Source organism: Lepisma saccharinum, chromosome 3, assembly GCF_977018435.1.
Source record: "Lepisma saccharinum chromosome 3, izLepSacc3.1, whole genome shotgun sequence".
In the NCBI taxonomy this organism is placed as follows: Eukaryota; Metazoa; Arthropoda; class Insecta; order Zygentoma; family Lepismatidae; genus Lepisma; species Lepisma saccharinum.
This window is the reverse complement of record NC_139231.1, coordinates 35,760,308-35,787,138: the sequence shown is the minus strand read 5'-3', so window position 1 is coordinate 35,787,138 and position 26,831 is coordinate 35,760,308. Positions and strand designations below refer to the sequence as shown.

The 26,831-nt window shown below is 38.2% G+C and overlaps 1 protein-coding gene across 1 annotated transcript in view; it reads left to right on the top strand.

Moving 5' to 3' along the window:
- Nucleotides 1-26,831, top strand: part of LOC145984974 (von Willebrand factor A domain-containing protein 8-like) — a 443,428-nt gene that overhangs the window by 19,171 nt on the left and 397,426 nt on the right. Inside the window, exons 4-6 of the mRNA XM_083118428.1 lie at nucleotides 1,148-1,389; nucleotides 5,124-5,291; nucleotides 8,442-8,606. Of these exons, the coding sequence (XP_082974554.1) occupies nucleotides 1,148-1,389; nucleotides 5,124-5,291; nucleotides 8,442-8,606 (575 nt within the window). The remainder of the gene's footprint in view (nucleotides 1-1,147; nucleotides 1,390-5,123; nucleotides 5,292-8,441; nucleotides 8,607-26,831) is intronic.

Genomic DNA, 26,831 nt, shown 5'->3' with positions numbered 1-26,831 from the left:
CTGAGCATCCTGTGCCGCTTGTTCTGAATGGTCCGTCGCAACTTCCGTAGTGTTCCACAGTACCGTTCAGCACTCACCGTCTCACCTCTGGTCAAGGACTTGATGAGCAGAATGCCCTGTCTGTCCCAGAACATGCTATGCCTTGTGGATTCAAAAACTTTATCACCGACTGAACCTCACAGTCGGCGGGAGCTGGAATAAGAGCCGCCATCTTCAACTGCTACTACGATGCTAATGTGAGTTGTCGGGGAGTGCTGCCTGTTGCATACGATTGCCACGTCATGCATCTCTTTGCCACGTCATGCATCTCTCACGCATGTGCACTAACCTCTCGCAATGCATGGCCTGCTATCTATTGGCCATTCGGAAAACTTACTTTCTGGATACGCCTCATATGTCAATGTTTTTCTTAAATTTTTCCTTATCGAACATTAAATATTAACAACAATACCATAATTCTTATTTGTAAGTTACTTTTTATTTGGTGTAAATCAAAATGGAAAAGAGAGAGAAAGAGAGTGAGTTTGTGGTGGTGCGAGTAAGTGCATGTGCATGCAGGCATCTTAATGGTGTTGCCCTCAGAAAGTTGCAGAGATACTGGAAGGAGATGTTGAGAAAGAAACAAAAATTATTACAAATAGAATTTATTGACTGCCTTTCTGGAAGAGTAAATTGAGTGCTCTTCTCTTCATCTCACCACTGATGTATCTGAATTTGTGTTCACGCCTGTTAGTGGTTGTTGCTTTCTGTTTATCTTCATCAGTTTCATGTAAAAACTCAGTTATTTATGATCTACTGGATATGTCATTTTTGACTGCCACACAGGAGATCTCGATTATAATCCCAGGGTGCTGCCATCACAGACAGAAATATTCCCAACAATATCCGTGCATAAAGTGGCACTGAGGCTCACCCACCTTCTAATCAATGAGTACCTCAAGGTTGAAGACTGCCATCAGGTGGTGCTAATTACATCACCTCTAGGATGACTGCGATTGAGAATGTATATGGCTCTATTGCTATTCCTCTCCTCATTGTAATGATTTATGTAGAGAGGTAGAAAAGCTCATGTACAATACAATGTAGCATCCCCTCCTTTTTTAAAGAAGCTATTTTGGTTTCATTTAATATATTTTTTTCTATTTAGTGCCTGAAGTGCTTCCTCAAGAACTTCTAAACAATTTAAGATGGATTATGCAAAAGGATGTTTTGAAGCAGGACGTGTTCCTGATTGGCCGACCAGGACCTCTTCGCAGAATAATTGCCTTGCAGTATTTGCAGCTGACAGGTCGAGAAGTGGAGTATGTGCCTTTGTCCCGTGATACCACTGAGTCTGATTTAAAGCAGAGGAGAGAAATTAGAAGTGGAACTGTTCACTACGTAGATCAGGTAAATAGTATCCTCTACGAAGAATGTGACAGATTAATCAGTACTCTGTCAATGTTGGCCAATATACATATTAGAACAATTGGAGAATTACCTGAAAGCAATAGTTTGAAAAGTCCAAATACACTGACAATTATAGTCCATGCACTGACCATGTGTCTGTCACCCAGTGGAACAGCCCTACAAGGACTGTTGCATCACAGAGTTTGGTTTATTCATAATTTATCTATGGTGACCAGGGGTGCCCACAGCATGGAAATTTTTGGGGGACAAAATTTTACAGTTTAGCTACCAATTCTAAATATCTTCACACAAAAATGGGGGGGGGGGTTTCTTTGATTGACTTGTTATTGATTTTTAGTTATGGTTATTAGTTTTTCTTCCTACCAGTGGGTGATCGTGGCAATTGGGTTGAAATGAAACACCACCTCCTATGCCTTTAGAATCGGTTTGAATGGAGGGGGCTTTCTGTTCGCATTAATACAAGGTTAGTCAAGCAGACAAGCTATTAAGAATAAGGTTGATTCAGTACACTAACAATGGCAGTGAGCCTGAGCAGTTTTATACGTTTTATTTTAACAAACATGAAAATGAGCCGTGCTTTTTATTTTTTAGTATTTTAATTTCAACTGCAATGAAAGGATTCGAATTTCATGCGCCTTTCAATTGTTGGCATCTCGACCAGTGGTATACTGTCTGGTGTTTCCTTGTGGTGGTTCCGAGTCGGCTCGGAACTTCCGACATGCAGACTTCAATTTTAGTGTTGGATGATTTCAGGCACGATTTGTTTCACTTGAATGTGTTCTCGTGCTACGACTGACTGGATAAGTGTAACATACTGTCAGCTTTCATTTTCGAAAACTTACGTATTTCGAAAATTTATTTTTAAAAAAATGAAATCAATTTATCGACATCCAAACAAAAATCAATTACTGTGTGTTTATCCAAACTATATTCGTGTGTGTATTGGGGGCAGGGGATGATGAACAATTCTTTTTTGGGGGGGGATTTTGATGAACGATTTTGAGGGGATACATCCTCAGCCTTGGGGGGGGGGATGGGCAACCCTGATGGTGACTGGCCTTATTTTGAATCTTCAACTCAATGTTTGACCAGTCGACATCTACCAAAGGTCCTTCGACTGGACCCAGTGCATAGTAGGTAAATTGCAACAAAATTTAAGGCTGAACCCAGGGCTTAATGGGTACATTGCAACAAAATTTGTAGCTGGATCCAGGGCATAATAGATAAATTGCAACAAAATTTATATCTGGACCTGGGGCATTATAGATAAATTGCAACAAAATTTGTAGCTGGATCCAGGGCATAATAGATAAATTGCAACAAAATTTATATCTGGACCTGGGGCATTATAGATAAATTGCAACAAAAATTCCAGAAAATTTATTTATGGAAATACTTATGTATTCTTTGGTGTACAAGGAAAAATGACAAACTCTTCAATTTAATAAAAACATCCAGTTTATATTCAGTTACAAAAGGAACTCAATTTATTTATTTAAACATATTCTTACAACACATGCTTAATAGATCCTGCTCTTACCTGTTGATGTCCAGGAATGAAAGAGAAAAATTAGCACAAAATAATACATTTGAATTGATTCCAATATTTTATTTCTGGACTTCTACAGACAGGAGCACGAACCCAATTAGTTAATTGTCAGTGTAACTAAAACTTTGTAACTAACACGAACTTTGTAGCACAACAGTCCTTTGAGGGTCACGGCCTATGAAATGATTCTTCATTGGGTGATGGTGGTCAACATGTCCCATCACCACTGCTTTCTTGATTTTGAGGCTGGTAATTGTCAGTAAGCATTTACAAACTATTTGTGGTTAGTTTCCTCCTTCCATCCTGCTTTAGGATGTTAGAATTTTTATTTCACTACAATTACTCCCCTGCCAAGCTACAAACTAGTCTACTTACAGTATGTTGATACAACCACATGATAAATGCACTCTATTAAACCTAAAAGAGCATTATGCCTTTACCATTGTGATTCTATATTGGTGCTTAGAGGAAAGGATGGGATGTGAGAATGAGATGGGACTTGGTGAATCAAAATTAGACGATCTCATTTACCCAGTGATAGATTAAGGTGGGTTCTATTGATTTTGCAGCATTAGGCCCATTCCTGAAATAGGCCCAGATGAAAACAGACGAGAATTTTCTGAAAGCTGAACAGTTTTCTTTTTCTATATTAACCTGAAAATAAATCTTAGAATGAAATTTGGAGGCCCAATTTCGGACGCCTAGACACAGCATTACTATTATTCTTTGCGTTGTGACGTAACTACGTTGTATAACGTCGTTGTGTTTATTGTTCACCGAAGATTTCAAATAAATGCTATCAATTTTACGTTAAACAGTTTACTTAGTAATTTAGCTGCGTTATTTGCAATATCTTGGCGATTGTTGCCACTTTATTATTGTTCGGTAAGTGCGACGTAGTAAATTTTTCACCTTCAAAGTTAGTTGTACAGAAAAAATCGACGGTATTTCATTGTTTCAGCATCAGGCCCAACTGTGTCTTAATCCCGCCCTGTATCTGCCTAACCACCAGATCAGTCCCCAGTCCTTTATGTAATATTGGAACTGCTGAATTGATATATTGATTGATTTGGTTTATTTTACTTTGCTTTTCTTCCACTTTTGGCTAATTGAGAAGGTAAATAAAATTTACGAAGGGACACTAACAAAGAACACTCATGCCCAGGCTGGAATTCAAACCCAGGACCTCTGGCATCATAGCATGGTGTGATAACTGCTCCACCACGGAGGCCGGCTCGAACTGCTGAAACTTCTCTGTCAGAGCAGTAGGGTATTCTCCATGTTACCACACTTATTGCCAGTAAATCAACTTTTTTCTTATATTTTTATACATTTAATAGCTTCAATATATGGGCATTGCTCATTTTATATTATGCAAACTATTAAAACAAGCTTCTAAACCAGAATTTAAGTAAATTATTTAAATAACTTAAAAACGGGTTGATGTATGTCACCTATCTTTCTCCATCGCACCTTTCTGATGACCAGGTTTCCTCCTTGACTGTGCATGGGGAAGGCAAATGAGACAAAGCAAGTGGCTGTTTAAAAATACGCAGCCTGCAGGCATAAGTTTCACTGCTTCAAACTGGATTGGCAGGAGAACACTGCTTGTTCCTTTGCCGCATTCTGTGCTGTGCTTGGCAGAGGCAGTGCTGCTACATGAAAGTAAATTTCCTTGGCGCGGAGAACTCTAGGTCTAATCTTAGGTAGAAACAGATATTCTTAAAACAGTATAGAAAATTTGAAGTTGTCAGACATCTGTTTTTATTTTACTTGCATGCCTGCATTGGTGTTTTATTTCAGTTATATCTAATTAATTTTTAAAAAAAGGTAAAGTGCTCCCTTGTACTATTTACCACTCCATGAAGGTGTATAGGGAGTGTGGGCTTAGGGCCGCACACTTTCTTGATCATGGCTGAAGGTGGGGGTAATGTGATGAGCACCATGTCCCTGGCCACCTTTACCCCCCAGTGTTTCCTCCATCTAATTAATTTAGATGGGATGTATAATGAATATTAAAATTTTGAAAATATTTATATTTGACTGTAAATTAAATTTTGTAGCCCTCTTAATTTCTCAGTTCGTTTAGTCACCATAGTTAAATATATTTGGATGCTGTATGTAAGATACATGTTTTGTTCAAGGCATAATTCTTCCATTACAGAGTGCTGTGAGAGCTGCAGTGGAAGGTCGAGTACTGGTGTTGGAAGGCATAGAAAAAGTGGAACGTAATGTCTTACCAGTATTGAATAACTTGTTAGAAAACAGAGAAATGCAGCTAGAAGATGGAAGGTTTCTCATACCAGCTGAACGCTATGATAAGTTACTTAAGGTAATAATTCATAACATTATTCTTTTATGTAAATTTAGTGGAACCCCGATTTTGCATTCCTGAATTGTACATTTCCCCCATTTTATATTCAGTTTTCATGGTCCAAGTACAACATTTTTTTTCTCCGGATTTTACATTTTCTCTCATTTTAAGTTTTCTTGTTTTGGTTCCCTAAAAAAAGTAAGGTTTCACTGAGGTATGTTCAGTCGTGCAAACACGAAGAAAATACTCTATTAGATGTCATAGAATTCCTCACTTAACAGTTTCTTTCAGTTGGATTGTTATAGTTTACATTGTTACAATTACATTTTCTGTATTTCTGTATGAAATAAAGAGCTGAAGTGTGAGACTTCCTGAAGTTATAAAACAAAGCACCCTGCTGTATGAATACCGTGTATCACCAAGGGCTAAAATTTTACATATGTAAGTTACTTCATGTCCTCTACCATCGTACCAAATTTCATGAAAATCTGAAATGGTTAGGTTGAAGAGTTCATTTTTTGTGATGATTTGGCATGGAATGACCTATTTGGATGTACGTAAAACTTGTTTTAAAGAAGATTTATTAATAGAAGCAGTGCAAATACCACTAACTTTATTTCATAGCCTTTCAAAACATACTTTAAGCTTCAATTTGAAGAAAAAAAAAAGTTGTCGTGATAACTACTCTGCCTTGTAGTGATAATGCAAATATAGTAACATGAGACGTTGACACAAAAAATCAACATTATATACAATACAAGAATTTTTCCTGACTATTCGTACAAAGGAATCTTGGTGACAACGTTTAAATGGAATATACACATATTTATGAACTTTAGAAAAATAATTCAAAGTGATATGTTTATTTGACTCTTGAGATATAACTTTTTCTGTTAAGCACTACTAGGATATTTATGCTTCTCTCTTGGTAAACACCACATTTTCCTTTCCGATTAACACTCTGAGAAGGAGAAATTTAATTAGTTTTGAGAGAGAGCACCTCTTCTCTTGTCTTCATTCTTTTCCTTCCTTGATAAAGGTAAAACCTCCTTCCCCCTCCCTCCCCTGCAGGTGGGCTATGGGAAGAAAAACATGAACAAATAAGTAAAAAAAGCGTGGCACTGTTTTTTTCTCTCACTGCTTTCTACTCTCCTCCTTCCTTCTCCTAATTTTCTTAAATTTCTTTCATCTGTCTTTCCCTCCTGTAGGAAGAGGAAAGCAGAAAGATAAATCAGGAGAAAGGTGAAATTATTTCGAAATGGGGGGCATATCCTCGGACACCTGTGTGTGGGGTGGGGTGGGGGGTGGGGGTGAAAGAGAGGTATGAAGAACAAGATTTTCTTGAAAATTGGCCAAAAAGGGGAGAGAAAAGAAAGAGATAAAGAGGAAGAACAGAGATGGGTGAGAAAGAAAGGTGCTGGTTGAATCCCAGTATAAAGGAAGGAAAATGAAAGGAATGGGGAAAAGGGGATGGACCAAGCACAAAGAGAGTGGGTGAGAGAAAAACAATCGCTTTTTTTTAGTTACTTTCCCTTTTTTTCTTCTTTCTCCATTTGTCTCCCTCTTTCTGTTGTGAAGGAAATGGGGAGGAAATTGTCCCTCTCGCCCTTAGGAAAAATAATTTTGTGGGAGGAGGCCTTGACTTCTTTCTGCCTCCTTCCCTTTCTCTCTCTCTCTGTTTTTTTTCTAGAAAAGAAGACAAAACATATCAATTCATTCTGCTCCCCTCTCTCCACCCCCGGGGTTGAGAGGAAGAACCTTCCAGAAGAAAGGTGCAAAAGGAAGCTTGTCTTTTCCTCATTTTTCTTCCCCTCCTGCAATTATCCAGAAGAAGAAAAAAACAGGAAGGTTTCCACTTGAAGAGAGACAAAACTTTCCTCTCCATTCCTGCCATTCAATTGGTTTCTTTTTCATTCTCGTTCTTCTTATCCCCCCCTCTCTCTTGGTGTTTATAAGTCTTTCCTCCCTTGCTCCTCTTGTATCAAACCCAGAATGAAGGTTGACACTCTCTTTCCATTCTTTTTTCCCCAATCCACGACCTTCTTTCCCAAGAAAGAAGGAAGGACTTTCCCTTTTCCCTCCTCCTTCTCTTTTCTTTTCTCTCAGTTTATTTTTTTAAAAAGAGAGAAAACAAAATGAGAAGAATGTAAGCAGGGGAGGAAAGCAGGATAGAGAAAGAACGGTTCTCTTTTTTATTTTCTCCCCCTCTTTTTTCATGGAAGTTTTTCTCCCCCTCTCCTTGCCATTTCTCCTTGCCTCCATCCTTTTCCATCCATGTACTCTTTTTCTCTCATTTTTACTCCTCTCTCTTGTAACATGCCTTTTCTTCTTGTAAGATGAGAGAAGAAGTTATAGTGTTAGAATAGTATACTGGCAAGGAAGGTGAAAATATAGTCGGGGTGTGGGGTTCGAATCCCAGCCTGGGCATGGGTAGCAAAAGAGGAAATGGAATTCCTCGCCTCATAACAGGATCCTGGGTTCTTTTCCCAGTGGCTCCTTCTCTCTTTACCTCTTCTTTCGTCTCTTTTTCTTCATGCTTCTCTCTTTCTATAGGAGGAAGGTGGAAAGTGGGTGTCTCTCTCTCTCTCTCCCTCTCTCTCTCCCTCCCCCCTCTCTTCCCCTCTCTCTCCCTCTCTCTTCCCCCCTCCCTCTCCCTCTCTCTCGCCCTCTCTCTCTCTCTCTCTCTCTCTCTCTCTCTCGCCCTCCCTTTCTGGCCAGAGGTAAAGGTACCCTTGTTCCTCTTCGCTGTCCGGAGAAGGAAGGATCAACACCCTCTTTCGTGCAGCTTTCCTCGGACAGGGAATGTAAAATCACTGCGAGAAGACAGTATTTAGAAAAGAATAATGCAGATGAGAGAAAGGTTGGGAAGCCAGTCTTTTCCATCCTTATTGACTGTGGAATCAGGTTTTTCTCAGTAGAAAGGTGAAATTCGGTGGAAATATTTTGGCTAATGTGCACTCTGCATACCCAGATAAGAATTAACAATGATTTGGAAATTCTTGTGTTTAGCAATAGGAGTGTATCCATTTTCTTATGTGTCAGATAATTATTCTCTTGTATTTTATACAAACATCTGTTTTGGAATTTTGCCAGATATTTATCATTGGTGATTTTTAACTATTTTCCAATTAAAATTATGCATGTGAGCATTATTTTCTCTCTCCTTAGGACAATACACAGGAGGAATTGGACCGTTGGAAGTTAGTCCGTGTGAGTGAAGATTTCCGAGTGATAGCCCTAGGCATCCCAGTCCCAAAGTATGTTGGTAACCCATTGGATCCACCACTACGCTCTAGATTCCAAGGAAGAGATGTTAGCATGCAGAACTTTGAGGTAAGTGAGATTAATATTTTGTACATTGAATGAATGCTTTACAATTTGAAATTTTCTATTTGATTCAAAGATCAAATCATGTAACACAGCATGATTATTGGTCACTTACACAGCTGTAGACTATAGCCTGGTCAGTGTTTTGAGAATCAGTACCAGGCTCTTGGTCAGACATGATGTTTTTGTGTTTGTTCCATCACCCAATTCATCATTTATCCTCATGGCTACGGTCAACCCAAGCCTGATGTTAAATATCCAAAATAGGAATAGAAAAAGATAACCAATAACCTATTAGTATACTAGAGTCAATGCTGGTCTCATGCATAACTAAACCTAAATGTTCATGATCGATTAACAATAATCTTCTGCACATCAACTATGCCCAATGCATTTTCCAGCAGCACTGAAAATGTCAAAAGTTGGCAAAAATATATGTGCATGTGTGTATAACACTAAAAACAACAAGGATCACAAACCATGTTAGGGGTAAATGCAGCCTGGTTATAATTTTATACCTTCTGCTGCTGATGATTGGCTGTTTTCAATCCATTCATAAGTTGTGCAACTGTTGGAATTCTAGTTTTTGACGTATGTGGTGCTCTTGCTAGGTAGTACAGTCAGCACTTCTCCCAGCTACATCTTCACTGCTCATCTTGACAAGCCATCTAGTATACATTTTAATTTTTTTAATTTTTAAAAAACTTCTTACGCCATGTGCCAAAAAAGACAAGCATACCTAACTCGGTAGCGGTTGCTGCCTATTCACACACTCGCACGTGCACACCCAAATAAATGTGCAATGTAATTAATTTTTATTATATTTATTCATTGAAGGCCATTTCTTCAAAACATCAAATGTTCCCGGGCCACATCACCTTCCATTTACTTCCTTAAGTCAGCTTTTCTATCTGAGTAACTCACGTCAAATGTGCATGAACACAATGGGAAGTGCACACAGGTGCATACCGAAGTGGCGCTGTGTTTGATGGCGGGTAGAGGAAGCAGAAAGGCTCTTCTTATGGCTTGGATCAGTGGGTTTTCGGACTCCCTTCACACCAAGAATCGAGACATAGTAGCTACAGGCATGCTCTGTTCCCTCTTCGGCATGTAGTGTTCCGATCTTTCCACTCCTTGCCTTGTGACTGAGTCGAGAACAACCCATGCATTATTGCAAATTGAGGGATTTTTTTCTCAGCAAGGGAAATTTCGATCTCTCTCATCTGACCCGCTTCTGAGCATAGCATTGAAATCCTAATGAGGGAAGGGTGGGAAAGGAAAGGGAGAGGGCATGGCCTGTAGTGACGAGCATATTCAACCATGCAAGGCCAGATGTGAGCGGAATACTTTGATACAGGTGCTGGAAAAATAGTTTTATAAATTGTCAGCGGTTTGAATTAAAAACATTCACAATGTCGTTGGAATTGGTTGCATTTAGATGCTCTGACTTGTATTTGGAAGTTCATAGAAAATTTTTTAATAATCAGGGTTTAATCTTGTATTTTTGTCATAGAACAGTCAATCCAATTCTTTATTCAGTGCATACAAGAATTTGTAACTTGTACTATTATGTCACTGATTTGAGATAATTTTTGTAAAGGTGCTGGGAAGAAGAAAATACTGGCGATATCATTGCTGTTTATCAACAGCTCACAAAAAGAGATCAAACAACATATCTTCTCTCGTGATAAATTAAAGAAATTACTGCGGTATTTCAAATTTTTAATAAACCTTATTTTTATAAATTTTCATGAAATAAAGCTCTGCTATCATCTCATTATTAGGTAAAGGTGTGTCATAACTTGGATTGCAAATATGATTAGCAGGAATTATTGGGTGGGAGTAACAACACTTCTTCTGAACGTGAGGCCAAGGTGCACACTCGAGACCCAGACCACCAGATGCCACTGACCTAACTTACCTTGGAGCCAGTCAGTTAAAAACTACGGCACAAGACAAATTGAAACCTTGATGATAACTTGCCACAGACTACTGCACACAGATGTCACAGTTTCATCTCGTCATTTCAGTCAGTGTTGCCATAACACTCTTTCAAAGTTCAGACATTAAAATTGGTAGACCCTTTACATTGAAAGCCACTGTTACATTGCTGAGGCATTGAAACCTATTGTTGTCCCTTACCTTCAGGGTCTGCCATGGGTCATTTAACTACAGAACAATATGCAACCTCATGTGGCACAAAACTTCTGACAATTCATGAGTGATCACCATATTTCACTTCTTCCTTAGTCTGCACTTTTACTGGATCTGTCATCTCTTGAACACATCTGGTCCTTGATCTCAGATTGACTGTCATGGCACAGAACACCTGCAGTGACCATGGATGAATGTTCGCAAAATGTTGAAACTGCATGAACTGACTTACCTCAGATACACATTCAACAGGCTATCTACCAGTCTGGAAAACCTGGAAATTCTGTAAATGTCAGGGAATTTACATTTTTCTGGAATAGTAATGGAAATGTCAGGGAAATCTGCCGTGTTTGTGGAGAAATCAACAGTTTTGCAGAAGTGCACTAAATGTAGGTTTTTGAACAAAGAAATAAAATTATAAGCAAGAAATTTTTAATTTGTTGCGGACAAACTATTCTTCAGTATACTGAGTATTACCAGTAGTTACAGTAGAAATTGCATATTAAATTCTCTAGAAAGAGGTGTCATGTTTTGAACTATTTTCAAGGAGAAATCTACTACAGTACGTGGGTATTGGCATTTACCACAATCTTGTTGCAATTTTTGGGTTGTGTTTGGTTGATATTAAAATTAATACATATTTCTAAATTTTACTATAATTATGTATTATTTATGTTACAATTGTTATTATTTTTAAAAAAGAAAAATAATTCTTTGTTACCATTAGTCAATACATGGCAAGTATTACGTAAAAACCAACCCCTGATATCCCTGTCCAACAGTCAATTTCTGTTCACTTTCCCTTCTTGTTATTACTTTTAACATATGAAGTGAATATATAGATTTTTCAGCAAAAAACGCAGGCTCGACCAGGACTCGAACCTGGGTCTCTGGCATACCGTGCCATTACTCTACCACTGAGCTACCGAGACATCCTGGCTTCACCTCATTTTTTGCTGGCACTGTTTTACCTGTGTGGAATCGTCTCTCTGCAAGTGCTACTGCTACGGGATCTGTTGCCTTTGAAACACTAGACGTCGATGTTGCCTGGTTACTCCCAGTGTAGAGATGTCAATTAATTTAATCAGACACACACAGGAGATGTACTATATAGCATTTTGTAGGTTAGTCGCGTATTACTCACAAATCCAGAATATAAAAAAGGAAAGTTAAAAACTGTACTTACGTAAGTGAGTATATCTATTGTTCCTACTATAGAACGACGTTTCAGAGATTGACTATCTCCTTCTTCAGGTTCATATAAAGAAACTAGGTACTTAGCATAGTACTGCGTTAAAATGTATATTGAGGATTGTGGATAAGGGTTGGTTTGGATACATTTAAAATATTATGTTTTTGCTTTAGGAGTACGTAAGAAGCATGTCGTTCCCTAAAAAAACTTGTACAATAGACCTATTCACAGGTAAAAAAGTTAAAAATCTAAAAAACCTGCATGAACCACTATGCAACTTGCAGGTTCGGCCATTCCTACCTAACTGTGCATCCCAATCCACATGAAGGTCAATTCTCCATGAATACTTCCCCTCTCCTTAATTTTCTCGTTTCCCCTTGTTACGTCACAAATCCAACGTAAATTCACGTTCCTCCCGTGCAGCTTGCATAACTTCTGGAGTGACGTGGAAACCGATGTTGGGTTCAATCTTCCAGGCTTCATATTTTCATTTTTTTCCCTTTCTTTTTGATCCCCTTCCTCTTTTTTGGTTTCTTTCCTAATAATTTTCTGTGCTCTCTCCTCGATCTTATCCATTTCTCTATTTGTGTATCCGTTTTTTAATCCTGTTTTTTTTATCCACCCAATTTTGTTGTCTTTTTCTTTTTTCTTTCCTTTTTTATATTCTGGATTTGTGAGTAATACGCGACTAACCTACAAAATGCTATTGATCTCCGATACGGGGAGAAAAGTGCGCGCACTAGAAAATAAGAGGATTAAGTTGAATAAGGGTTTAATCAGGATTAGATTCTTAAAACAATGCAGGAAAATGGGGGTTTTACCAAACTTTTTAAAATGGGGGTATAAACCTTTGAGTGTAGGCATGATTGAACAAAAACAAGAAATACAGTTTAAAATACTAGGGAAATGTATTAGAGAAGCACATGGACAAGTCGAACGTGTTAATAAGGAATGCTATAGATTACATTTGGAAGTTAGTGGGGAAATAGACTAAGTGACGTGGATCCGCATTGAAGAGAGACACTTCAGAGCCGTGGAAAAAGCCAAACATAGGGATAGTAATACTATAGAGAGGAAATTGATGAAATTAAAATTGGATAGGAAGGATAATCTAGAGAATAAGAAACAAAAAACAGAGGAGTTGGGAAGTAATGAGAATATTTAAATTTAACCACCCATGAACCACCTAAAGAGTTGATTAGGATTATGAATAAGGGGCAGAAATTTGCAATAGGGGTAGAGAAACTTGAAGAAGAAGAATTCATAATAGCAGCAGAAACGATCGTAACAACTGTCAACGAAAGGGAGGATAAAATTGAAGTTAGGCAAAGGATATGTAATATTGTAGAACAACACTTGCAAAAAGAAATTAGAAATGAATATGAAACGGGAATAAAACACAGAAAGAGAAAGTAAACAAAAACCTAAGATGCGATTTAAAAAATGTAAAAAAATGGTTGAAGGCGAATAACGTATTTCTAATTAGGTCTGATAAAGAAAATAAGATGGTTATCATGGACAGAGAGGAATATCACCAAAAATTAGAAGAAAGCTTTAAAGGTAACGATTTTGAGAAAATAGAGAAAGACCCTATTAATAAGATTAGAAGAGAGGTCAAAAAAGGGGTAGAGACAAGCATTACATTGGGCACAAGCGAAAAGAAAATCCTTATTAAGGAAACTAAAGATGGCAACATACCAATTGCTCTCGGAATACCTAAGACACACAAACAAGGCATACCACTTAGGCCTATATACCAACATACGAACATCCGGGATATGGGCTAGCAAAAATGCTGGTAAAAAGAATAAGGAAGATAAATGAGAACACCCAATATAGCGTTAGGAATGCCGTAGAAGTTAAAGAATATATAGAGAATCTGGAAATTGATGACGAGGATACAATAAGTAGTTTTGGTGTTATTAACTTATACCCAAGTGTACCGAGGGGGCGGGTGGGAGATTGTTTACTAAGGTGGCTGTTAGAAAAAGGAATAGACATCCTAACTGCTTGGGAGTATGTACGATGGTATAACCTTGTAACGGAATATAACTTTTTCTACGTCAACGACAATATTTATAGACAAAAAGAAGGCTTGGCGATGGGAAACCCCATTTCCGGTATAGTAGCGAACATTTTTATGCACTTCATTGAGAAGGCAGCTTTGGAAATAATGAGAATAGGTATTAAATATTATAGGAGATACGTTGATGATATCTTGATTATAGGAAAGGGGGTAGCACTGAACAAGGTATTTGAAGAATTGGAAAAACAAGACGAAAGAATAAACTTCACTAGGGAAAACTTAAAGGATGGAAAAATCAATTTTCTGGATCTTAGTATTTTGAAAGAAGGGAATAGGATTAGAACAGGAGTACATCATAAACCCCTATCGGGGAACTTATATATTAACAAGGAATCGGCGCACCCCGAAAAATCAAAGAAAAACGTATTCCTAAACTTTTTTATTAGGGCCGGTAGACTATGCAATAATGGAAAAGAAAAAGACAACGAAATTCGGTGGATAAAAAAAAAACAGGATTAAAAAACGGATACACAAATAGAGAAATGGATAAGATCGCGGAGAGAGCACAGAAAATTATTAGGAAAGAAACCAAAAAAGAGGAAGGGGATCAAAAAGGAAGGGGAAAAAACGAAAATATGAAGGTAAAGTACGTTGGCATCCCTTACCATCAATTCGTATTGGAAAAAATCGGGAAAATAACGAGAGATTTCGGAATCGTTTGCGGGATGAAAGCACCAAAGAATGTAGAAAAATACTTTACCGATTATAAGAAAGGAAAGACAACTAGGGAAATACCGGAAAAACAGAAGGGGGTTCATCGAATAGAATGTCAATGCGGGAAGGAGTACATAGGACAGACAGGTCGAAATATGGGTAAAAGATGGAGTGAGCATGAAAAGGATATAAGGGAAAAAGTTCCCAAAACGGGTCTCTCAGAACACATTTTGGAAAGTGGGCATAGAATCGCAAAAAAAGAGATAATTAGAAAAGAGGGGAGGAAGTTAGGAAGAAACGTGTATGAAACAGCGAATATTTGTAGGGGGGGGGGAGAATAATCTTAATAGGGACGAAGGAAATTTGGAAGAAGGGTGGATCAATTTCCTCAAGAAATGGGACAAAGCCTGGATGATTGAACCCAACATCGGTTTCCACGTCACTCCGGAAGTTATGCAAGCTGCACGGGAGGAACGTGAATTTACGTTGGATTTGTGACGTAACAAGGGGAAACGAGAAAATTAAGGGGAGGGGAAGCATTCGTGAAGAATTGACCTTCATGTGGATTGGGATGCACAGTTAGGTAGGAATGGCCGAACCTGCAAGTTGCATAGTGGTTCATGCAGGTTTTTTAGATTTTTAACTTTTTTAACTTTTTTACCTGTGAATAGGTCTATTGTACAAGTTTTTTTAGGGAACGACATGCTTTTTACGTACTCCTAAAGCAAAAACATAATATTTTAAATGTATCCAAACCAACCCTTATCCACAATCCTCAATATACATTTTGACGATGTACTATGAGATTTTTCAGCAAAAAATACATTCTGCTGAAAAATCTATGTAGTACATCTCCTGCGTGTGCCTAACTTAATGAATGTGAAGTGAATATTCTAAAAACTTCGTTAAGTGGACTTCTAAGTCTGATGTTTAGCTAAAATGTAGTGACCTTCCTACACACATGTTTAATACATGATTTACACTAATCACTTGGTCTGGGAAATGTTAGTTCCTGGTCTGGAAAAGTCAGGGAAGTTTGATTGTACAAAACTGTAGACATCCTGTTCGAAGTCTCTTTTTCTCTATGCTGTTGTTATTGCCGTCCACAGTGGCACCACAAGATACTGATTTCGTATGTTCGATACGTTGAATCAAGCTGTAAATGTAATCATTTCACCATTGTACCACCAGTGCTCTTCTTAATAAATATACTTTTGATAGCTCTTGTCTTTCATTCTGTTGCAATTTTATTGGCTGGCAGTGTATTCTACTTGAATTACATGCATCAGTTTACCTGAGTTTTGCTTTAAAATATTCAACAGTTATCAGAATATTGAAATACACGTTATGTATTCACAAAATCCAGTTGTTCACACAATACTGGTGCGAAATTAATTGAAACTTAGAATTTTGCATAGTTTCCAGGATAATTTTACTGAGAAAGTGTCTCATGGCATTTCCGTGCACCCTACAAAAGACTAAAATGCTGGGAAGCTGGGAAGCTATCAGGCAGTATCAATAAATAAATTACAGCCCTAAGAAAAAACAAACTAGACTGGATTTTAGCCCTGCGAAAAATTTAAGAATGATATCTCTGGCACATCAAAAGATTGAGGGATAACCTTCTACCAAAAAGCATATTATGTGAAAGAATATATATTTGCAGGAATGGGCCAGAGTGGCATGATTTTTTCTCCGTAGACATGAAAAATTGCAACTTTTATTAATCCAAATCCCATTGCATTTTTTCATATTTATAAATGCTCCGAGGCACGTTTTTTAGTTTAGCTTTATTTTTTATATCAAATAAGGAAATGAAAGCTGCATGAAAAATAAATCAAAATTCTCTCAATCCATTTACTTTATTAGTGTCCTTTGCAGAACAATCTATCTGACAGATCGAAGATTATTCCAAGAGAGGATATCTTAAACTTGATTAGTTAAATTTGAGTTTGAAACTCTTTTACAATTAACAATTTTTCTTAGATTAGTTCAAGACTTTTAGATGTGTGACTTGTGTGTGTAGATGTATTTCGAGTCTTGCGTATGTGAAATGGAAAATGTGAACTCCTCAACTTATATGAAATATTTTAAATATATATTCCAAGTATTAGAATTTTTGGATACAGAATCACACAAACCCTTTATATTGTTAATAAATTTGTGTGTGGGTGGTGAGAGGCGATACTACCTAAGGTTGAAATAGAGAAAACATCTGCTTGTACTTTTGAATTTTTGGAAAGTTTGCTTTGAAAACTGGGATTTATACTTGAATTTTATCATGCTCTTAGAGTGCCCACCCAGAAGATGCATGCCAAGAGAAAGATGGTTTGATGATGTTATGAAAAACTGGAGAACAGTGAAAGAGCAAGGTTGGAAAGAACAAACAAGAGTTAGAGAAGATTGGAGAAGTGTAGCAGTTGAAAATGGTGCTCGGAAAGTTTATTGACCTTCCGTATAAAGAACAAAACAAAATATATTGCTTTCTGGATATATCCAGAGTACAAGCATGTAACAATATTCCAATGATTTTTTTAGGAGTATTGGGATAACTGAAAATACAAACAGCACAATTTTGTAAACAGATGAAAGAAATGATTGGTCAATAGATGGAAAAGTGACACACCATTTATGAAAAGTATAACCAAATTGGTTCATACCTGTCTTTGGTGATATGCAGGCACAGAAAGGAAGACACTCAGAACACAATTTTGTTTAAAATATTATTAAGAAAGATGCAGAACAAAGAAATTATTTCCAGAAACATGGTTGACCGTGGCAATTTTGCGAAAGAAAATAGAACATTTTCTTGCCTGTTCCAGAAAAATTTAATGTCTCATTTAACCAACTGATACATATATATTTTTCAAAATGTATTCTTCAATCTGCAATACTTTTTCTCTCTGTAAAATTGTACTTTTTGTTGTTTCAGGTATTGAAGTGATTAGAATATTCCTGCATATTTCTTTTACTATGAACACAGGCAGAAAGTAATATTTTGCTTTGGTCTTTGTTATACGTTAGCTCAAATAATTTCCAACACACTGACAAAGAAGTACCAATATTTTGAAAAGGGGCACTTTGGGTTGGCTATGTCGACTTGCAAATTACAGACAAACGTTCTATGTATCATTTAATGAAGACTTCATGCTGTATCTTATGCCACACATCCTTGTTTTCTAAGAAAATTACAGTTTCCCTACTGACAACTGCTCTGTTATATAAAAATTGTACCAGACAGTTGGTAGAAAAACAATACACCGTGCATTCAAAAAGTTCTGAGACTAATGCTACTAAGAATAACAGTTTTTAGGCAAATGCATTTTTATTATTTAACACATTCTGGACATGCGACGGACATAGCCCATTGTATGATTACTGTCCAGATGAGTGATGGACATAGCCTGTCCTTTGCTATATATTCTTATTGTGAATGAACGACTGACTATATTGTGCACATGTATTGTAACCAATTCTTTCAAATGCCAACCACTAGATACGTGCATGTATTATTTTCTTCATTTTACTGCTACTCGTGTCAAATTACATTGCACTATTGCTTAATGCTCTTTAGAACTATTGCTTAATGCTCTTTAGAATTACATTGAGCAATTTATATGCACATTGTACAAATTTCTCATGAGGATTGAGGATTTCACTTCGGATTTCAAAGTTAGTGATCTTAAGTGAATAATTCATCTTTCATAAATTATTTCTATACTACTTGTCGAAAATATGTTTTCAGTAACTTTTATTACAGTGTTGTATTTCTTTTAAAAAATTGTTTCAGAAAAGCATTCATAAATGTGAGAAAATGTACATTAAATGTAACATATTACATGTCTGTGGAGAGAGAATGTCTTGTAGATTTCATAAGTTATGAAGTAAATAATAAACTTAAAAACAGGCTCTGGAGGGTGTGTGCATAGTCCCTCTTTGGGATTGAGTTCAAAATGGCATCACGTTTTTCTGGTCTCCACATTGTCAAAATGCTCTCTTTTCAGTGCTGTCTTCAACTTCAGGAAATTTTGTAAGTATAGTTGATGGTTAATCACAGTGTCCGATTTTGCAGTGAGAAGTTACGATATAATGAGCACTGAATGTGCTGGTGCATTTTCATGCAAGAGAATGATTATGAAACTAACTTTACACGCAGTTTTAATTTGCCAGACACATCATGCACCATGGTGTGTACACTACCCACACTGATGCTGAGTTTTTCCGATAACATTTAGATATTTATCCGATGGTTGGTGGATAGTGGAGCATGAATATGCTCCACATTCTCCTCACACTTGCTTGTGAAGGGGTGACCCTCTCTCGGATCATCTTCCAGCGATTTTAAAAATGTGTGTATCACTTGAACACCTTAAACAGTCCTTTCTGTTTGCGATTTGCATAATCGAAAATGTCTCAGTTGCACTTTTCCACATATAAACATTCAAAGCAAACTTCCAGTTGTTTGAGTTGGAGTTTTAAGTCCACTTTATGCACAGTAAGGCTAATCGGGACTGGACCCACAGTAAAGTGAGATCCAAGCCACTATATGCCTCCACTAAGTATCAAACCCGGGACCCCTTGATTATAAGGTGACGATGCTACTACTGCACCATCGGGGAGGCCTCAAACATTGATTATGGCGCTTGGCTCCATCTTGACAATTATGACAACAAAGGAAAACGTGCACACTTCCAACCGTTGCTGCTCACTACTGAATGAGAGTCATATGCAATGGAATTTCTATAGGAGATAGAGGAAAGTTCATACTTAATAGTTCTAACAGTGACACTTCAAAGTTTTTGAGTGTGCAGTGTAGACTGGCAACACTGAGTGGGAACACACAGAAGTCAGGTAGCTGATTATTAGTGGACAGGAAGCAGGAGAGCTTGGCCTCCACCTGCATGTTAGAAAGTAATGGCTGCAGTATTATTGCGCGAGATACATCCTTCAAACTCAAAAAGTGAGAACACGTTTCATTCTACATTCAGAATTCAAAGTGCTAAACTCCATGGCGCCTCCTACTACTACTTTTTGCTCCATTTCAGTTACTATTTCTGTTTTCTGAGGGGGTGAGGTATAGTATAAAATCCCGGAGGAGCCACCATGGAGTAGTTGCTTAGTGCATTTGTGGATGTGGTGTGATCAGCACCAAGCTCTGGTCACCTTTGCTCCCAGGGTTGACCCTTGCTGATTCTGTGAGTAGTCACTCCAGGCCAGCAGTTCAGGCGGTGATCCTGATGGAATTTCTGGGAATCCACTCAGCACGGGAATGAACGAAACGAAAGAAAGGTTACGAGAAATGTCATTACATATTTTAATATATTTGAATATATTTTTACATGTTTGTTTATATATATATTTCGCATGCTTTGTTTACACAAAAGCCAGGACCTTATTTATGAGCGTGAATTTGTCAGTATTGTGAATGTGATGTATTTAACGAACTTAAAACGTTGGTCAAGAAGACCATGTATCATATTTCTTGTGTGAGAAGTTGGCTATTGTTCATCTATGCTCTCGTACCTGACACTTGATTTTCCCGTGTGTTTGCATCATAGTGACGTCACACAAAACAATAAGGAGATGAATGGTTTTCGCGTCGCCTTCATCCTTCTTTATTGATTTGCTCTTCATAATTTATAGACTACTGACAAGGGGTGGTAGTATATTCCATGAGATAGATATCTGGGTAAACCTCCTAAGTAACTTCTGTTGGTTTTATTCACGTCTTGGTACGGTACTAAGAACCACACTTACAAGAGAACACACAGTGTGTGATGTTAATAAGATGCTCGCAATGGTGTAAACATCATCCGGCTCTGGCCCATGAAGGTTGTTTTTAGATTCTTATTTGGTTGAAGGTTGGTTTGATTTCGGAGAGACGCTTGGGCAATACATCCATCCGAACGATTCCTAACGCTCCCCGAGAATTGCACTCGTACACCGTGAACGAAAGCTGGACGTCTTACCAACTTGGCCAGTACGTATTTCTTGGGGTAGTATTTAGTTTCTGACATCCGAAAGTCACGTCTTGGTTAGCGTGACTTGCAGTCAAACCAAGTTTCCCGGATTCGAATCCTCTCGATTGCATCAGTTTATCTTCCATTCTTGTCATTGTGATCTGCCTAAATGGTAGAAATAAAATATACAGAGAACGAAACACCGCCCAATCGTAGGTAGCGCCCATGAATAGCTAATGGGAAATCAAATAAATAGAAATTGTCCGGCTTTTCCAATATCGTCAAAAGCGTACGCATATCGAATAAAATTAATGTTTCCTGATTTGTTTGTTTACCTTTCCTAATTTTCCCTTTTGTAGAATCAAAAGTTTTGTTTTCAGAAACAGAAGACGCAGCTTACATTTCAAGAAAGCAGTGAAAATTAAGACATTCCTATTTCGGTTTCCCTTTGAAGTATGCAGCCGTAGTCGCACCAATTTCCTCTCCCCCTTTGAAAGCATGCAGGATAGTTAAAAGCTTTAGCGAGCCAGCACAAAGCACCCTTTGCTCAGAGAGACAGGCCTTTGAATCGGCTTTGTAATGTCTCTCTTGTGAACAAAGAGTTGAAACAGTTAGAGAAACATGCGTTTTCTTTAAGCTCGATATTTGCCTTAACCAACACGGAAACAAGACAGAATGAAAAGTCAAGAGTACAATAGTTGTTCATTGTCACAGGGAACCGGATCTAATCTCCCTCTCCCGTCATCCGGTTCAATAACGCCATTAGTGTCAAAAGCGGAGAGGCAGGGACACACAAATAACTCAAATAAAGTTCGTATGTACAGCTATGATATTAACCTGTTGTAGACTCAGATTCCAGCTCAACGCGCATTTCTTGCTGGTTGAAGTAAAATGGTAGCCTGTACAAACTTAGGAGAGGCTCTGAAGTTCTATCGAGAAACGTGACTCCTAACCACAAGGTTGGGATTGACTGACCTCTATTGGAAAGCAGACGAATTAGTAGGACACAACGTATATTTACGTCAATTTCGAGTGCGAGTATTGTGTTCTTTTACTATAAATAGTAGTGTTGCTCACGAGAGAGAGAGAGAACAAGACGAGACGGGACAGACTTTTTGAAATTCGAGACGAGACGAGACAGTTATCTCGTCTCGTTTTCGAGACAAGACAGCTTGTGAAATGTTACGTCTCATCTCGAAAGTCTCGAAAAAAATATGGACAGAATATTTACTTGGAATATTTATTACGTCCAAAGAAGGGTATCCTACAATGAGTAGTGAATAAAAACCTAACCTTGTGTTTAGGTATCCTATAGATATAAGTCGGCGCCTGTGGCGGAGTGGTTAGCACATCGCGCTATGACGCTAGGGGTCCCGGGTTCGAATCCTGGCCTGGATGTTTGTGAGTGTTTATTCATCATATCATCACTCATCCCCATCTTCGCAAATTAGCCAAAAGTGGCACAAAAGGTGAAGTAAAATAAAGCAAATCAAACAAACTATCCTATAGATATATAATGGACTGTGCTAGGTATTGCAGTTTCTGACAGGTTCTTGTGTTCGTTTTAGATATTTAAAAAGTATTTTTCGTTCCCAGCAGCAAACTTAGAATTTAAGGAAAACAATCCATTTTCATAACGGGCACAAGTACGATATAGAGGGGAAAAAACAAAGTCCAAGGAAAAACATTTCAAAACTTCAAAGAGTTAAAGCAGTAATGAAAAATAGCACGGACTTGTGGTGATTTCAGACTGATGCGACACGTGACGAGCGACAAGCAACACGTGTCCCTTGGAAACCAACCTTCAGAAACAAGTGCAAATTTCGACCGAAACGACAATATCCACGTGTGTGTGTCGCTTATCACTTCGGTATGAAACCAGCGTGTCATGTGTGGCGGAACTTTCAGATCAAAGCGATAAGCGACACGGGGATTTCACACCGAAGTGACAAACGGCATGCTACACGGGCCCCTCAAGTCTTTAAGAAAGCAAATATTCACTGCACATGCGCGAAGAAAACAACATACACGGGCGACACAATGCACGGTGTCGAAGCGACATGATACGACGCGGATTGAACCGTTTTCTGAATACCTTGTATCTTGTTGGCTCTGACTGTTGTTCGCTCATGCGCTGGGGATGCTTGCTTATAGACTGAAGGCGGCCCTGTTGTTTGTCGCTTCGGTGTGAAGCACCCGTGTCGCTTAGATGGAAGACAAACATACCACAAGGCAGATTCCATAAGCTACCACCGCTAATCAACAAACTATTTTAAATATTAATGTCCTTGTGACAAAAGCCTAATCTCCATGGCACAATACCCGTCTTAGGGCTAGGAACGAACTTTATTTATTCTCACTCTAAAGTAAGCAAAATATTTGAAGGTTTAACCCACTTCCTGGAATAACATTTTGTGAGGTCTCCCACTTTTAACTTTTGTTGGCATGATATTCTGCATTACTTTTACGAGACGAAACAAGCAATTAATTTCGAGACGAGACAGACCGAAGTCTCGTCCCGTTTCATGAGCTACATTAATAAATAGTAACCGATCGTCACTTTGGGCCCACGCTGTACAAAGACTAACAAATTGAAATAGATCGTTACAAAGGATCTAAGGAAAACGTTATTGCATGAAAGAATAAATATAAATTGCTGTCTGCATGCCTTCCAGCATATAAACTTGCTGCTCTTTCGGCAAGGTACTTTGTCCACTCATGCAGTTGAGAAATTTTCTCTCTCTATTCGTATCTGTTACTTTAATTTTTTGTTCTTTGTCTTAACCAGAAAAGTTATATGGAAAAGTTTTTTCTCTGTGTCGTGCAGCATATTCGAAGTAGAACCGTGTGTGTGTGCACGTGTTTCGTGAAGTGGCCTCTCCATTCTGTGGCCTGCTCATGTGTTTAGCCGCAGAAGGCTTATGAATAGTTTATTTGAAGAAAGTTCTGCATGATAGAGGAACAGATAAATGGGAAAGTTTTGTAATTTCGATGTGAGAACCAGCGTCTGGTCCTCACTGGAGTTTTCTGTGGCGGTGCGTGACAATCTACGGAAAGTTTCCCCCTTCTTCGTCTGTGTTTCGAAATTCGAGTCGCTGAAGTTTGCCATCGTAACGATAAATGCAAAGCACAATAATTATTTGTTGCTGGTTTCATGTAACTGCAGATGCGAGGCAATTAGGCTTGTGAATTGCACGAGGAATGTAATTTCAGAGCTGCTAGTAAGTCATCAAACCAAGTAAAGCTACGGTCGTGTGTTGAGCGGTCCAATTTCCTTCTTTGCGTGTTCCAGGATTGGATTTGTTTTGTTTTACTTCTCTTTCCTGCCACGTTTGGCTAATATAGACGATAACATCTTTTTCAGACATTACCATAAGAATGGAAGCAGTGTTATTCCATATTTTATGTACTAAATGCAGTCTCCTTTTCAGATTCCGGGCGAATAATACGCTGAATGAGAATGACAGGCCTTGTTACCTTGTTTATTGAACTGCCCTCGTATATTGCCATTCTCATATTTTGTTACAATTCTTACTCATCTCAATCGGGTAAAATCCAGATTCTCTCTCATTGTTTGAAATCTTGAAAGTTCTCTTTTGGAAGTTTTTATTTGCTTCTCATTTTTTCTGTTTGCACGTTTGAACACTAGCGAAGGGATGGCCAAGTTACGATCCGATTTCTGCATTTTAAACTTTACTCGTCAAACTAACATGTAGTGTTACTGCCAACAGAAGGTTGTTTCCTTCAAAGATCATCATTAATGCAAGTTTGATCACTTCTTTCATATGACCAAATTAAGAAATGAACGCCAACTTGTAGGCCTTCATATTACCTACACAGTCTTCCCCTTTTACTGTGAGTTTCATTTATATTTCTGGCACACCTCTTCTTAACACAATATTTGAATTTTATTGAGCCAATTGTCTTCATTTGAGTAACGTTAGTTATATTTTCACAAGCTACAAGTCAAGTTAATGAAAATTATAACCTGTGACAATACAACTTAGTTCAATCAGCTGTGATTACTGTTTTCTGCAGTTAAAGTACTGCTACTTACATTTTTTCTTACTGCATGACGCAACAGCCCTCTGAAGGTCATTGCATGCCTTACTTACTTTCAGGGGAGTTTTTGTGCCTGTTCCTTCACGATTTTCGCCTCCTTTAGTCAAAATGGTACAAGAGGGACGCAAAATAAGTAAAATGTGCATGGAAGAATTAATTTCCAAGTAGGTCAGGTCAACTGATCCGTTAGACACTCCTTCATCTTTGTCTCTTCAAACCTTATCAGTATCATCCTCACAGTTAATGTACGAGGTAAAAAAAATTACGTACAATTACTAAAATATAAATATTCCTACGTTCCTCCACACTGAGGGACAGATTTAGGCCTGGACCTGGGGCGACAGAATTGCTCTATCTTAATGCGAACCGTGTGCATTTTATTCATGTTCCCTTCACTATTTTTGTCTTTCATTTGACATCGATTTGGACTAAGAGTATAAGTGTCAAGTTGTAGGCTAAGTATGATAGGAAATAGGCTTACATTGTCACGTAACTATTACAGATATCTAAAACAGGGAAAGCAAACCACACGAAGATTCACTTCAGTTCTCTAGATATAATTTTTCAAAATGTGAAACGTCACAGTGTTTTTTTTCGGAGAGAGAGAGAGAGAGAGATGTGTTACGGAAAAGTTTATGCTGGCGCATGCTAAAACTCCACCGGCACCTTAAATGCCTGTTACGCCACAGTTTAATTTTATTTTATAATCTATAGAATAGCAGTATACTTGTATTCGCAGCTACTTTTAATATTCATATTTTAGTGTATGTTTTACTACATGTTTTACTAGTTTTTAGTACATATAACCCCCCAGTCTATTGGTAATGCAATACATTCACAATCCGCAATATTTTCGAAGAAACTTGTGTGTGGGTGGGAGGGGGCTGTATTTTTACATTCTCCTAGTAACCCTGTCACATCTGTTAAACGGTAAACAGGATTATCTTTCTTGGTCTTAAGTTCTTGCTTAAAAATGCCAATATTTCCTCATAAATAATTCATTTCCCTTCGTGCTAGTTGTATGCTGCGGTAAGGACGAGCCAGTTCCGAGTAAAAATTGAGCTATCACGTTCCTTTTGTGTTCATACACGTCGTCGGCTGAAGTTAATCGGGCGCCGTTCGCGAGGAACACCTGTCCCTTCCCACGGTCGTTGATTCAACTATTAACGAGTAATTTGCCTGCACTGTTCTCTCTCAGGCTTGCTCCGATGAAATGCTTTAATGGCTCTCCTTAATGTTCGCAGCAGGCTCCTTTTGTGAGTAAGGCGTCTCGTGAGTAGACTGCGATTTCCTGTGATCGAGGACATGTTGAATGGATGGATTGCTTTTATTTGGAACTAACAAATCTGGCTTCTGCACTTCTGTATTCTTAAGCAACTCATCAGCCAAGCCGAGAATGATATTCTTACGCTATTGTCGTGTCCGTCCACCCATTCGTGCGTACTTGCACATTTTTTTCACTCGCAGATAAAAAGCGTAAATAGAACATTAGGTTCAAAATGCTATATCACGCCAGATCCAGATCCTGAGATATCCGAGTATCCGATTTCAGTACAGGAACCAGTCACCCGATTTTCTGTTCCTGATCCGGATACCCTATTGTCGCCTCTCGATCCGGATACCAGATTCTCGTTTCCTGATCCGGTGCTCCAATTTTGGTTCCTGATCTGGGTATCCGAATTTCGGTTCCTGTCCTGGATACGGGAATTTTGATTCCGGAACCGGTTACCCGAATTTCTGTAGCAGATCCGGGTACCCAGGTCTCGTCGGATCCGGATATTTTCGAAACTGGGTTACGTGAATCCGAAAATGTTTATCCATTCCTCTCATACATACACACATGGATACGAGCATATATGTAGATACACATACATAAATATATTCATAGCTCTAGCCGAACACGTTAATCGATCAACTAACAATCTCGCTACCGAAGGTTCCGTATTCGAGTTCCGGCCATGCCATGGGCTTTTCTTTGCGAGCGTCCTACCATGAGTTTCATCTAATCAACATCGTCGCGATTAGCCAAAATCTGAGGAAAACCTACCCAAAATAAAGAAAACGAAACATAGAGATACACGTGGCTATGCTGTATACAAATGATGTTGAATGTGTTTTAAAAT